This window comes from Triticum dicoccoides, chromosome 6A (genome assembly GCF_002162155.2).
Source record: "Triticum dicoccoides isolate Atlit2015 ecotype Zavitan chromosome 6A, WEW_v2.0, whole genome shotgun sequence".
NCBI classification, from domain to species: Eukaryota; Viridiplantae; Streptophyta; class Magnoliopsida; order Poales; family Poaceae; genus Triticum; species Triticum dicoccoides.
This window is the reverse complement of record NC_041390.1, coordinates 620,619,764-620,635,026: the sequence shown is the minus strand read 5'-3', so window position 1 is coordinate 620,635,026 and position 15,263 is coordinate 620,619,764. Positions and strand designations below refer to the sequence as shown.

The window sequence follows — 15,263 nt, the reverse complement described above, 5'->3', positions numbered from 1 at the left end:
GCAACTGCAAGCAATACAAGGATGGAAGCATAAGACTCACTACAGGGAGCATAAAAAAATGGATGAAACATTACATCCATACACTGTTCTAATGTCATGTACAACAGTTCCAGGGACTACCAGTAATGAAACCAAAAACTCGTTTCTTACCCCGTACATGACATTGCAAAACTAGCAATACATAGAATGGCAAGGGGTAGTAATATGTCCAATTGCAGGAGCAAAATTCAGAGATTGGCAAAAACTGTGCAACAGATAGTTCTGCATAAAGTAACTAAGAATGACATGCAATGATCTCAGAGAGATAACAAAACCATCGATTATCTTGGACTGCTAGAAAGAAAAACAGAGGCAGAAGTTGCAGCTCATTTAGAGTTTAAAATGTATCTCGTGAAACATAAGAGAGTTTCACTTTCACAGGTACAAAACTAAACGACTAGTTAGTGCTAAAAAAAGTACACTTGACCTTTGTATCACCAACCGTTTACCAGGTTAAAAAACTCAATTTTGTTTTAAGAAAAAACACTTGATATCCTAACTGATTGAATTGATGACCTCAATGGCACATTGCAAACTTCCTGTTTCCATCAGTTAACTAAAGATTCAACTTACCAGGATATGAAGAGCCACCAACCCGGTCTCCCAACAACAAGGAACAAGGCCAAAGAGAAACAAGGCCCCAACCTTATCTCCCAGGCACATACGGATCCATCACGCCAACCTTAAAACTGGATAGTTCATTGATGAATGGTAAACTTAGCTTAAGTATAGTTCAACCAGGACACCATTCTTTTTCAGAGAACAAAACAGAGACTTGATGCAAATGTTCCAGGTGGAGAAAAATTGAGTAGTACGTTTCAAAAAAAAAATTGAGTAGTTGTGCATGTACTTGCTGCTCACCCACTTGTATATGCTACTTCCAACTACTCTTCTTACTGTTGCATCATTATAAGGATTTGCTTACCTCCATTACAATGTTCAATCAAAACAGCTTTGTTTCATAGCATGATGTACATCACCTGCCTCAAAAAAACTCGAACGGGATAAATTATACAACACCTGCCCAGCAAAAAATATGTAAAGAATCTACGGGACCCATTTAAAAATAGCAACCGCAAACCATGTCACACCTCATATTTATATGTACAGAACATCTTTAGTTTGGTTCTTTGCAGCAACTGCAAACCATGTCACGCCCCGTATTTATATGCAGGGAACATCGTTCTTTGCAGCAACCGCAAACCATATCAAAACTCATATTTATATGCAGAGAACATCTTTATAGTTTGGTTCTTTGCAGCAATGATGAGCTGCAGATTGTAGGAGCTGAATTGTTCTTAACATCATCGGTGCTGCAGATTGTGTCTCTACAGTAATGCTCAGAAATACAAGGAACAGGTTGCAAATTACTCCCTCCGTTCGGAATTACTTGTCGCAGAAATGGATGTATCTAGACATATTTTCGTTCTAGATACATCCATATCCGAGATAACTAATTCTGAACGGAGGGAGTAGATGCCAGGAATTGAAGCATGGATGCTAGGTAGCATTAGAAAATCAGATGGGTGTTACTTTCATTACCGATACCCTGTTCTAAGCCTTGGCAGCAACTTACAGGTGCTCCACAGGCCATCAGTAAGCAAATAAAAAATCCAATACAGGACATTGCAAACTAACAAAGCTTAAGGTAACGTCAAACTGTGCCGGCATCACTAAGAAATTAAGCAGTATATTATGTTGTTAAGAAGTAGTACAAGACTGCAAGAGAAGAACAAGTGGACACAAGCATAAGATAACATCAAGCACAATAGATGTAGCATTAGCTAGGTAGTACTCATTGAGATAGAAAACAGTAGTTCTAGCACCGATGATCTATCCTATAAGCAACATGTTTCTTACCCTTAATAGGGCAAGGCAAACCAAAATAACAAAAGAAAATGACTAGGAACAATTACTACTTGGCAAAAGCATAACCTTGTCGGTCGGTTGTCGAGACCACTGTCCCCAGAGTTGGCTTGCCGGCGCCTTATGGCTTTTGTTAGAAGGGCAGTTGAGAATCTGGCATGTTAATGGTGTAGCTGGAGAGAAGATGGATGATGGTGAAAGGACGGTCGGCGACGAGGACAAACTGATCGTCCTGCTCCAAGAAATCGACATCTTCAGATATCACTTGGACCAAATGGAAGTTATACTTCCAGATGTGAGCGGACCGATCCAGATGTCGAGTGAAGTAGACGCAATTCGGCTCAATGCCTGGGAACTTATCAGCATCCACAGCCACACATCTTCGATGCCCAACGAAGATGGCAAACCTGCCGATGCTCCACATAGGCACGAGCTGGCGGGTCACGGTGTCAAATCTGAGAACACTAGGGAAGACGGTTGTGCGTTTTCTGAAGACGAGCAACATGTGTCCATCCAATCCGACTAGAAAACATCGATCGTCGTCTCCGTCATATGTGCAGCCGGAGAAAACATTGGCAAGCAACATGCTTGTACTCAAACCAGGCGGGAAATGATAGGCTGCCAGGTAGGTGAATAGAATAGCAAACGTGGCAGCTTTGTTCAAGCTCGCGTACACACCACCATTCACGCCCGTCTTGAGTAAGAAATTATAATCTGGTCCACAATCAAGCACGGTGAAACTCTGACTGTCAGGATTGGCCGTGTAATGTTGCGCATGAGACGAGTTGCAGATGACAATGAGCTTGAGCGGAGAGCCATCACGGAAGACGACGTCAGCGGCACCCATCTGCGGTGGCACGGGGACCAGGAAACGGACGACAGCGCCGGTGAGAGGGTTGAGGACGCTGGCCGTGTGAGGAGGGCTCTTGTCCGCCAGCACGAAGTAGCCGTTGTGAGTGGTTGCCATGGTGTAGTGGTCGCGGAGCATGGGGAACTTTCTGCGGAGGAAGCGGCCGGTGTCGGCGTTGCACAGGAGCATCTCTTCACCCTCGCTCTCGAAGACCTCGTCGAGGAGGATCCACTGGCGCGGCTCGAAGCGACGGTCGGACTCGCTGCTCTTGGGGTCGTCGGTGGCAGCGCGCCAGCCGGGGCAGGTGGCACGGAGGTGCATGTAGCAGTCGAGGTCGTTGGTGGCGAGGAGAGAGTCGGCGACGCGGCGGACGAGGTCCGGAGGGACGGCGGACCAGCCTGCGGCCGCCGTGGGGGAAAGAAGGGGCGAGGTTTGGAGATGAGTTGGTTCCTCTTTCTTCCTTTTGGACGGCGGGGGAACTCTTGCGGCCAAGCTCGTCGGGTCCGCCATTGCTGCACGCTCGAGCTAGGGAGAAATGGGATTGACACAGAGAGAGAGAGGACTTATTAAGTACCACGGTCGACTTATTAAGCACGCTGGCTTCGTATCCTCACGATTATTTCTTTCCTTTTTTCTTTTTTGACGAAAAGCTGTCAGCGCAGCATTTCATTGAATATATATAGAGAGAGGAAATTTGGTACAGAGCATACACCTAAATCCCCAGCAAGGGATAAAAGATGATCATCCTATTTTAACACCCATACATACACCATCTAATGATCCTAGTCAGGTTCCCTAGGTCTGTTCATCAACTGAGCAATCTTTGTTCTCTTCGCCAATGTCCACAGCAACAGTTCCTCGATGATGCGTTGCTGAACTTGTGGCACAGAGGATGTGACGTTGTTGAAGATTCGGGCATTTCGCTCTTTCCATGTATTCCACCAGATGAGCTGCACCAGAGCACTCCACGCTCGGCGGTGCCCGGGTGGTATCCTCCTTCTCCCCTCTTCCCACCATTCCAGCAGCGACGTCGTCCCGGCCTGCGGCGCCACGGCAGGGTTTAGGTTGCAGCGCTGCACCATGCACAGCCAGAGGTCTCTAGCAAAAGGGCATGCAGCCAGCAAATGCGTCGCGTCTTCCGGCGCATTGCCGCAAAGCCGACAGGATGGGCTGTGCGGCCAGCCCCTCTTCGCCAAGTTGTCTGCCGTGAGCACCCGCCCCAGGACGGCCATCCAAGAATATATCCTACACTTCAGAGGTGCGCCTGATTTCCAGATTATTTCCTTGAAGTTTGATCTTTGCGAGCCATCAAACTGAATGGCGTAAGCCGATGCCGTGGAAAATTCACCGTTGGCAGTCCATCTCCAGGAGATCGCATCCGGATGGTTTGCCAGAATGATGGTTTGCATGCTACTCCAGAGGCTCGTGTATTCACGCACCGCCTGCACTGACAACGACTGTTTTAGGTGCCTTGTCCATCTTCCTTCTGTGATTGCCTGCGCGACCGTCAGGTTCTTTCTCGTGCAATGGCGAAAAAGCTCTGGGAAAGCATAGCATAGGGCCACCCCTTGGAACCAAGCATCGCTCCAGAACTTGATTCGTTCCCCATCCCCCAGATGAAAATGTACTGATATAGCGAAGAGCGCCCCCACTCTAGCGTCCGACGGCAGCAGCAGCCCATGCCATGCTCTGTTTGTATCCGTCCATGATAACCACAGCCACCTCATGCGCAGCGCCGTACTTTTAGCAGCGAGGTCCTGTATCCCTAGGCCTCCGAAACATGTCGGCCGACAAACCACCTTCCAACTAACAAGGCATTTACCTCGACTTGCGAGCTCTTTCCCTTCCCATAAGAAACCTCTCCGAATCTTGTCTATCAGTTTTCTGAGCCAAGCCGGCATGTCGAGCACCATCATCTGGAACACCACCATGGCGGAGAGAACATGTGTGACCAGCAGCAGCCTTCCATCCATAGAGCAGTGCAGGAGGTTCCATCCTTTTAGCTTGATGTATAGCTTGTCAATGGCCGGCTGATAATCCACCTTGCGCATCTTGGAATCCGAGAGAGGCATTCCCAGATATTTGCACGGGAAATTTTGTATTGCGCACCCAAAATCTTGCACCATTGCTGTCAGGTTTAGGTGCCCGCATGCCACTGGAATAATCGAGCTCTTACTGAAGTTTGTGCGCAGCCCGGTTGCGGAACCAAAGATGTCCAGTAAGTCCTTTACTGCCTTGACCTCCTCCTCCTCCGGATTGATGAAAAGCACGGCGTCATCGGCATATAAAGATGTTCTATAGGCCATCCTATGATTCCCAATTGGCTTCAGGATGTTGGCGTTCTCCGCAGCCGTAAATAATGCTGCAAGGCAGTCAAGCACGATTACGAACAATAGCGGGGAAAGGGGGTCTCCTTGCCGTAGACCTCTCTGGTGGTGAATTGGGTCGGAGAGCTCGCCATTAACTAGCACACGCGTGGACGAAGACGCGAGCATGATAGCAATTAGATCCGTGAACCTAGTCCCAAAGCCCTTGGCCGTCAGCACTTCCAGCAAGAATTCCCACGATACCGTGTCAAAAGCTTTCTCGATGTCCAGTTTCAACAACAGTGCGGGTGTCTTGGATTGCCTGAAAGTTTTGGCTAGAGCACTGACATAGGTGTAATTGTCATGAATGGTGCGACCTCGGATGAAAGCATTTTGGCATGGGCGGACAAGATCTTTCATGTGCCCTCTGATACGGATAGCGAAGATCTTGGCGATCAGCTTGGCAAAACTTGAGATTAAGCAGATAGGTCTGTAGTCCCTTGGCGATTCCGCGTCCTCCTTCTTGGGTAGCAACACCATCGTACTTTCATTTAGGGGATGCAGATTTCTGGCGTTCAAACATTGCACAGTGGACAGTGCATCCATCAAATCAGTTTTGATGATTTCCCAGCAGCACTTATAGAACATGCCCGTGTACCCATCTGGCCCCGGCGCCTTATTCCCATCGATCTCCGTAATGGCCGCCTTCACCTCCTCAACTGATATTGGACAATCCAAATCCGCCAGGTCCACCTCCTGGATTCCGATCTCATGGAAATTAATGCCATGCCCTCTCTGAACTTTTTGCCCCATCAACCCATCGAAGAAATCATGCATAGCTTGCACTTTGCCGGCTTGGTCAGTGTGCGGGACCCCTTCATGAACCACACAGTGGATGTGCTTCCTCCTCCTTCTAGCAGAAGCTTTGGACTGGAAGAAACGGTTGCTAGCATCTCCTTCTTTTAGCCAAAGTATTCTCGATCTCTGTCTCGAAATGGTTCTCTCTAGTGCAGCGAGTCCTAGTCTTTGCATCTTCATCATAGCCCTGAACTGTCTCTCCTCAGGTGATAGTTGCCTGTTGTCCATTGCCTTGTCTAATCTTGCGATGATCTCGCTCGTGATTGCCTCCTTGAGGGCTATGTTATTGACAAATTTTGCCCCCATCGTTGCAGCTCTCTCCCTGTCCACCTCAGCTTCTCAGCGAACCTCGCAATTGGCTCCGTTGCAGCAGTTTGCCTCTGCCATGCATGCCTCACAGTGTCCTCGAATCCCTGCATCTTCGGCCAATGGTTTTCGAAGTGGAATTTTCTTGCCGGCCGGAAAGGTGCATCGCAGGTCAATAGTAATGGGCAATGATCTGATATCTCGCTGGATAGAGCCTAAAGTAAGCATCCTGGAAACATAGCATCCCACTCCTCATTGAAAAGGATCCGATCAAGCTTTACCATCGTTGCTCTTGCTTGCTCATTACTCCAAGTGTACCTCCGTCCATGCAGATAGAGATCTTTGAGCTGCAAATCATTAATGAAACCTCTGAAAGCTGAGATGCAACGCCGATTTATATTGGAGTTGCTCTTGTCTGTGGCTCGTACAATGAGATTGAAATCTCCTCCAAGGAAGACCGGCGTCCCCGCCGGGAAGAAAGACCCATAAATCTCCTTTATCTCTGCCAAAAATGCGATCTTGTCATCTACCTCTTGCGGTCCATACACTGTCATCAGACCAAAAGGCGTGCCATCTGCAGTTTGTCCATGAGCTGCCACGAAGGATTCAGTTGCGTGAGTATTGGGCAGACTAAGTTTGTCACTCTTCCATGCCAACAAAATCCCTCCCCTTGTTCCCAGCGCTGGTGCAATGCAGAACTGGTCAAACTCCGGCCCACAAATTTGATGCACCGCATTCAGATCAACGGATGCTAGTTTGGTTTCTTGGATACAAACCATCGATACATTGTGATTCCGGATCACCGATCTAACCACACCTCTACGTGCTGGGCTGTTATGCCCACGCACATTCCAAATCAATACGTTGTAATCCATTAGGAAACATGATCTACACTGGGGCAGCACCCACCTCAAGCCATGGCTGGCGCCTCCTCGTTGCATTCTTTGCCCGTCTTCGCTAGCGCAGTGAGAGCCTGGATCTGAACCGGAGACAGTGGCTCATCGAATGCCCTAGCATAGCGTTCCATCCTCTCCTCTTCTGACTCGCCGCGCTCTGGGATCGCGAGGCCCCTCTTGGACATCACCAACAGCCTAGCCTGTCGCATGATAGAGCTCTTGCCCTCAGGGAAGAGCAGCTTCTTTCCTTGCAGCCTGTTGCTCCGCCTGGTCGCCGTTTGGGGGGGTTTTGCCGCCTTGCGCGGCCGACGGGGCCTTGGGTTTGGCAGCAGGGCCTTGGGGATGGGCTGTACAACGCTCTTGAGGAATCCCTCCGTGCTGGGTGCGTGGGGTGCGCCGGAAAACTCGCTCGTGGGATCGCCAGGGGTGTGAAACCCATCCAGCGCCCCCCTTTCCGCAGTGGGCCCCCTCTCCATGTGTGTGTGGCTCCCACCCCTGCCAGGAGCAACCCAGCCTACGGGGCTCACCTCCCAGCCCCCATGATGCATGGCGTGCTCCCGCCCGTTGCCTAGGTCTTCTTGCATGTGCACCTCGCCGCTGGCTACCGGGACCAGGTCAACCTGGTTCACGTGCCCCCCGCAAGGGGTATGCACACAGCTGTCGTGTTTTGGCGTGTCCCCACCATCCCCGATGCCCACCAAGGGGGTAAACAGCGGCTGCGAAGCGCGGTCTTCCTCCCCAATAATTGGAGCGATGATGCCATTTGGGGAAGTGGTGGCCCGCCCTGGAAGAGCCGCGTCAGGGAGGCCTGGCCGCCTGCCGCCATCTGCCACCTGCATCCCAGACCTGGGGGAGGGCTCCTGGCCCGAGCTTCTGTCGGCGTGCTTGTCGCCCTGGTCCATTGGCAGGTCCGCGGCACCCCCAAAACTCTGGCCTTGCGCGAGGCCATCTTCTGCGGGCGGCACCATGTGGCCTGGGGTGAGGTAAACGGCGCACACGCCGTCCGCTTGGCCACCTTCCCCGTCGCTGCCCTCCGCAGCCCTCGTGACACCAGCCTCCTTCGTCATTGGGCTCACGGCGTTAGGGCAACCAATGCGGCCCCGTACACCCTTGCCCCGCCTTTCTACCGCCGCCGGAGGCTGTGGCGTGCCGGCCACAGCATTGTAGCGACCTCCGAGCTCCCTGCTGCCTCCCCTCCTCCTCCTGGCTGCCAAGGACAGCGATGAGCTCCCACGCGCACGGTAGACATCATCAGGAACCGCCCTCGCCCATGGAAGTGGCCTTTCTTCCGGCGGCGGCGCATCGCCTCCGTCATCTCCTTCGCTTGGTCCGGCCCAGCGTGCATTCGCCGACTGCCTGGGTGGGTAGAATGCCATCGCATCAACATGCGGCAGCACCCGGCGGTGAAGGGTGCACGGAATGTGCTCGGCACATGAGCAGGCCTCCGGCACTGGCGGAGCTTCAGCAAGGCTGAATGGGCCATGGCCCGCCCAGCCCATTGAATTTTATACACTATATATCTAGTTCGGGCCTGAAAACAGTAGCCCATAGGCTATTTTTTCTATTCGGCCCGCCCACCTTTGGGCTGCAAGCTCCGCCACTGGCCTCCGGCACTCCCTCCTCCAGTGCAAGACCAGCCGGCAGGGCGACGTGCGATAGCGGGGCGTCGCAGGGCTTCTTTTGGTGCAGCTTGAGTGTGGTCTCCGTCGGAACCAGACTTGGGTCATCAACCCAGGCCCGCACCACGAAATAGGAGAGGTCGGCCCTCTCCGCCGTCTCCACCGCGACTTGGTAGATCAGCACCTCCGGGAGTAGCTTCTGCACCGTCTTGACCGGCCACATGTCCTGTGGGATACCCTCGACGAAGAGGCGCACGCTGTAGCGGCTGGCGAACGACTCAGCGAAGGTGAGCCGGTTCCACGGCCGCATGATGTCAATCAAATCGATACGATTTTCCCTCTCAGATCGATACGATAGGATACGATACGATTCGATTCCCCTCCTTCCGCCGGCGAGCCCTCAAATCGATAGGATACGACCAGCATGCGCGCGCAAGGAGGCCCTCCATCTCGTCGCTGCATTCGGAGCTCTCGTCCCGCCACCGCGACGTGGGGCTCTCCTATCCTACCTACAACCGCCGGCCGGGTGCTTCGCTAGCTAGCTCGCCGCCGTTTAACGGATGCATGCATGCATGGCTCCGCCGAGCCAGCCGAGGTGCCCGCGCGTCCCAGTCGCACGTCGATCCAACGCGAGTGCCGCAGTTATGCGACGCCATGGAATCAAAAGCCATGCATGCGTGCGGACTGCAGAGTACTCTTCGTGTAAGAATCCATCCATCCATGCATGTGTACGTCACCACAATTTCGCCTAGCTAGCTGTTATTATTTCTAAAATAAAAAAAACCTAGCTAGCTTATTAGCGTGTACTACCTTCGTCCTGCTTTATTGGTCCCTTTGTATTGTATTCTATTAGAAGAACGCCCGTGCGTTGCAACGGGGTCACATTAATTTTAAAAGTTCAATATCAATTATGTTAATATTACATTTAATATTTTCATACATATTAAGTGACATTGATGACTTTTTTTATCATCAAATTCTCACACACACACCCTCTTCTTTCCTCTTCCTCACTCTCTCTCCCCCTCTCCCTCACTCGGGAGGTGGGACGAAAATAAACCCGAAACGGAGACTACCAACTATGACATTAGGAGTAGAGATCATTTAGTTGATAAGAATAAATAGAAAACAGTGTTAAAAAGGAGAAACAGATTAGAATACATTGAAAAACCAAAAGGACGATGTAAAAGGGGATTCGCCCTGCCCCCCGGGCCTTGCCACCGAACCGGCTCAGCGGTCCAGTCCCCGCGCGGTCGTCTTCTCCTGTTCCCCGAGCCGCGTCGCTACAGAGCCGGGTTCCCGCCCGACCACCTCGCTGGCATCGAAGGGGAATGGATAAGGGTGACGCCCTGCCTTCCCTGTCCCATGGCCTCACTCCTCCTCGACGCCCCCTCCCAAATCCACTTCTCCTCCTCGCTCGCTCGATCCCGTCGATCTGGACGAAGTCAGACGCCACGGTCACCATGACCGACCCCGTCCACACGGCCACTGCCCTTCCTGCGGGCTAGGAGCTTATCGAGGAGCTCCGAACGCCTTCGCTACTTCGTCTGCGCCAACGAGATCAAGTCCAGCACCCCCGCATCGACGTCGCTGCCGTCTTCCTCATCCTTGGGCCACCGCGACATTGCCGTTCGATCTGCGCCGCCCCGAGCTCCCATGTCTTCCCCTAGGACGCCATTGACACCGCCATGATCTCCTCTTGCCTTTCCCCTTTTTCCCCTCTCGTTTGCTCTGGTTAGGTATTTCGCCGTGGCCGAGAACCGCCGTCCGCCATGGCCATTGCGGGGGTAGCCACCGAGCTCCTCGGATTGACCCCGTGGCACATGCCTGCTCCTATGCACACCCATGCCCGAGCCTGCCGCTCTTCTTCCGCGCCCGCGGGGCCACTCCCTCTCCATGCCCACGCCCGTGCTACACCGCGTCGGTCGCGCCCGCCGCTGCAGTCGCGCTCGCCGCAGCCACCGCACCACTGTGCCCCGCGCGACACACACACCCTGGCCGCGCGCTACACTCTCGCTGGCTGCGCTCGCCCCGTCTGCTGCCGCCTATCCCTTCGCTCGCCCCGCTGTCGCGCCCCTGCCTCGCGCCGCCTTCAGTCGTGGCCATCTTCTGCAGGCCGCCCCCTCAGCCACGCCGGCCGCATCTCTGCCCTCCACCATCGGCCGCTCGCCTCGCCTGCTGCGTGTTGCTTCCTGCTGCTATGCGCTGCTCTACCGCTGGTACGCTGCTGCGCCATGCCCTCGACACCGCCATGGACAAACGGAGGGATTGTTAATGGAGTACGAGAAGGAGGTGGCGGAGAAGGTGTGGAGAGGCAGGAGGTCTGGGGCGGTGTCACCTGACTGTGGTGGAGGTGTTTATGCGAGAAGGAGCCGGAGTGGAAGGAGAGGTCACAATTGGAAAGAATCGCAAAAAAAAAATCATAACCCGGAGATCTCAATTCAAAAAAAATGCTAATATCAATGGAGGGATGATTTCCTTCAATAGGTGGAAAACATAGGAAATATTGGTTGTTATCAAGGAAAGGTAAAAATTTAGGAAAGTTAGGATTTTTGAACTGATTTTTATGCAAATGGGGTTTTATTGTTTGGTAACGTGACATCAGTACCTGCCCGTTTGTGACGTGTCTGATTAGGAAAGTTTGCAAATGTTAAGAAACTATTTATTGGAAGGAAAGTTGTGAGGTATCTGTTATTTGTTTCCTAAAACAAATTTCACTAATAAGAGAAATCGATTGATTTAGATAAGTTAGGAAAGTTAGATTAAAATGTATTATTTGTTTTCTGAAAATCTGTTATTTGTTTCCTAAGATAAATTAAACCAATATTAGGAATCGATTGATTTGCATAATTTAAGGAAGTTAGATCCGTGATTTGTTACACGTTAGGGAAGTTCTGGTTGTAATAAAGAGTGGAGAGAAAAATAAATCGATGAACCAGGTGGAAGGGGGTGGTGGGAGGAGAGACGAAAAAAACTAGCGAAAATAAACCGCGGACCAGGGTGGAAGGGGATGGTGGGAGGAGAGACGAAAAAAACCAGCGAAAATAAACCGCGGAGACTATTCACCAACTCGTCCATTAGAAGTAGAGATATGCCAAATTTTGACCTTAAATTTAACTAACAAAATATTAATGCATGTCATAAAAAATAATATAATTGTAAATTATATTCAAATACAAATCCAACGATATAATTTTTTGATTACATATATTAATATTTTGTTAGTTAAATCTCTAGTCAAAATTTAACACAAAATACGAAACAGACTAATAAACTAAAATGGAAGTAGTAGCATATCGCATCGATCATTAATTAATCATCTATTGCCTATTTGGATCGGGATTGGATTGGAGTCATGCATGTGTACACTATCTAAGTAGTTAGTACTCTCTCTGTTCAAAAATATTTGTCAAAGAAATGGATGCATGTAGAAGTATTTTAGTTATAAATACACCAATTTTTATCCATTTTCGTGATGAATAATTTTGGATAGAGGGAGTATGTAACTAACCGATCCGCACCAGGTAAGTCCATCAGTCATCCACTGTTGCCTACGACCAGCTCACCCATGTACGCGCTCCATCGCTCTTTCGCGACATCATGCACCAAAATCTCACGCACCCAGGGCTCTCAAGAACTAGAGAAAGATCTACAAACTCCTAATGTCTCAGTTCGTAAGTCGGTCGTTCGTTTCGTTCGTTCCACCCTTCCATCGATCTCCCCCTCCCCCCCATGCGATCTCCCTCCCACAGATTTTTGTGCTCCCTCCGAAAACCAAGACCGGTTTTAATTCATGTCCAGAAAAACCAAATCAACCCTTCCATATAAAACACCAATCCTTCCATCCTTCCCTTCCATATACGATGCCAATCAAATCATATGAGCCACCCACCGATTTTTTACCGTACCGAGATCCCTTGCCGTATCTGGTTTTTGTTGCCTTTTTTCGCCATACCAGCCGATCATGCAATATTTGTAGATGGATAGATGGAAAATCGCACAATTACAGGATGCCAGTTATCTGTCAGGGTGGACGAAACGGTCCGGTCCTTCGGTCCGGCTCGCGGCCCGCTCGGTGCAGGCCGGCTCGGTCCAGGCCCGCTGAAAAAAGTCATCGGTCCGGTCCCTAGAAAATGGACCGAAATTTTCTCGGTCCGGTCCGGTCAAAGCTCGGTCCGCTCGTTCGGACCGCGACATTTAGCCCAGCTCACAGGCCACAGCCCACAGCAACCCATATAGAGCCCAGTGCGTCAAAAAAAAAAACCATATAGAGCCTAGCGCAGACGGCAATAAAGGCAAAGCAGAGAGTTCAAGTACGCAACCCCGTCCATTCCCCTCCCCCGACCCCGAGCGGTCGAGCGCCGCCTCCGCCGGCTTCCGTCGTCGACCACCTCCTGGTGCTGCCGTCGTCAACCACCTCACCGTAGACCACGAAGTCGCAGTACTGGAGGGAAAGAGGAGAAGAGGAGGGAGCGCAGCGCGTGCAGCTGCCTGCCGTCGAGTTGAGGGTCGACCGCCGCCGTCTCCACCTGTCCGCCGTCGACCACCTCCTCGCCGGCTCGCTGCTGTCGATAAGAGATGACCACGAAGCTGGAGGAGGGGGAGGATGTGACTGCACCTGCACGCCGTCTCCCCTGCACCTGTTCGATCTCCTCTGTCCTCTCCTCTGCATTATCCCATCTCTGACCGAGGTATTCAGTGCCAAAATTTTCAACAATTAGTACTGAATTGTTAGCAGTTCGTACTGATCTATTGAGTGTTGAATACACCATTGTTAGCAGTTAGTACTGAATTCCAAAATTTTCTTACATCATTTTTCATCCATTCTTCAGCTTGTCATGGTAAATCTATAGCATAACTTGCTTATTTATTGTCGATTCCATCCTCTTTTGAAACAAGCATTCTAAATGTTCAAAATTAGTCTCATATATGCTGTATTCTTGGTCCATTTACTTTACAAAATATAAAAGGATGACTAAACAGTGGCTAAACAGAGCCAAAAATCCTCCCAGCGCACTCCCAGGATACAAATTCAGTCGGTCCAGTCGGTCCTCTCGGTCTTGACCGAGCTTTGCTGCAGCCGGTCCGGTCCTGAAAATATGAACCGCCCGCCACTTCGGTCCGGTCCGGACCGGACCGGCCGCGGCCGGTCCAAAGCAGGGCTCGGTCAGGGACCGGACCGGCCCGGACCGCGTCCACCCCTAGTTATCTGCTTACGATCCCATCTAATCAATCTCTTCCTCCAGAAATTACCGTCGGTGGAGTGCTCCCTCTCTCTCTACGCTCTTGCCTCTCTTCATCTTCCCCATGGAGTCATGGGCGTTCTAGATCTAAACCTACTATACCGATCCACCATGGAGCCGACGAGTTCGAAGGGCATGCGATCGATTTGGAGTTCTGGACTATGATCGATCTCAGGAGTCATAACACTCTATTGCCGTCAATTGGCTGTTGGGCCGGCGGGAACTACGATGCCTCGCCGCTGCGTAACGGAGCAGGTGGCGGAGGTGGCTACAGTGGGGCGGAGGAAGTAGGAAAGAGGTGAGGCGGGGCGGCTGGGTGTGCTCTAATTGATGTTGTGGTTGGCGGCGTTGTGCTTTATCCTCGCGATGGCGGTGTTCGCATCGACAGATTGCAGCATGCTGTTGTAGCTGGCACTGTTCAGGTTACTGCTTACGGCGATCGTGATTGCGTTGCTCTCCTCGTGTCCCTTCCTTTGTCGCGACGCCGCCCAGACTATGGTGTGGTTTCCTCGCCGGATCCCATGGGCATGGGCGGATCAGTGTGGAGAATAGGAACCCAGACTCGAGCCGAAGCCATGTGTGAGGAGACACAGGGTTGACGGCGTCATGGTGCTGCGTGCGGTGAGGATTGGAGCCAGGCGGCCGCATCGCTGAGTAAGTGGAGTGGCTGAGGCGTCATGGCGTGGGTGGAGGAGGGGCAACGGTGACACCGTGCTGGGACGAACGAGAAGGACAACACCGTGATGGTCCGAGCATGGAGGGGTGGGATGGGGTAGGAAGAGCACGTGGTGGAGAAGGAGCGCCGCTGTGGAGAAGAAGATGAGACAACACTAGCAACATCCATTTTTCTGTTCTCATGTATGAATGACAAATTGAGTATCGAGTTAAGATATTTTCACACGTTTTGGATGGTGGTGTACTATTGAATTTGAGTCAGATGTCAAGTATCCATCCATGAGCGCCATGAGAAAACAAGTACTACATGGATTCGTTGCTCGTGTTCTTTTTCATCAAAATGTGACAAAGTTTAATTACCTCTAATGTGCATGCCCTTTTCAGTCTTAAGAACATGTAGCCTGCTTATTTGTCCAACATATGCCCTTGGGTGCAGACTCCAGACCTGCCAGCCTATTTAATAGGCCAATTGCCTATACAGAATATCTGTCAAGAATGCACTAATACGACTTATGCAGACATCTTTCATTTGTTTGAGAAATTTGCAAGAAGAAAAGTGCAGTGTTGTGAATAAAATATAAGACAGGGATCAGTGTTTCTGCAAC

At 51.1% G+C, this 15,263-nt stretch overlaps 1 protein-coding gene across 1 annotated transcript; it reads right to left on the bottom strand.

The window, feature by feature from the left end:
• Window positions 1–2,038: 2,038 nt before the first annotated feature.
• On the bottom strand, window positions 2,039–3,265 carry LOC119316149. The gene is made up of 2 exons (XM_037590496.1): window positions 2,419–3,265; window positions 2,039–2,091 (listed from the first exon to the last, which is right to left on the bottom strand). Exons 1-2 carry the CDS (start codon window positions 3,263–3,265, stop codon window positions 2,039–2,041), a joined length of 900 nt encoding a protein of 299 aa, XP_037446393.1.
• Between the last annotated feature and the right edge of the window lie 11,998 nt (window positions 3,266–15,263).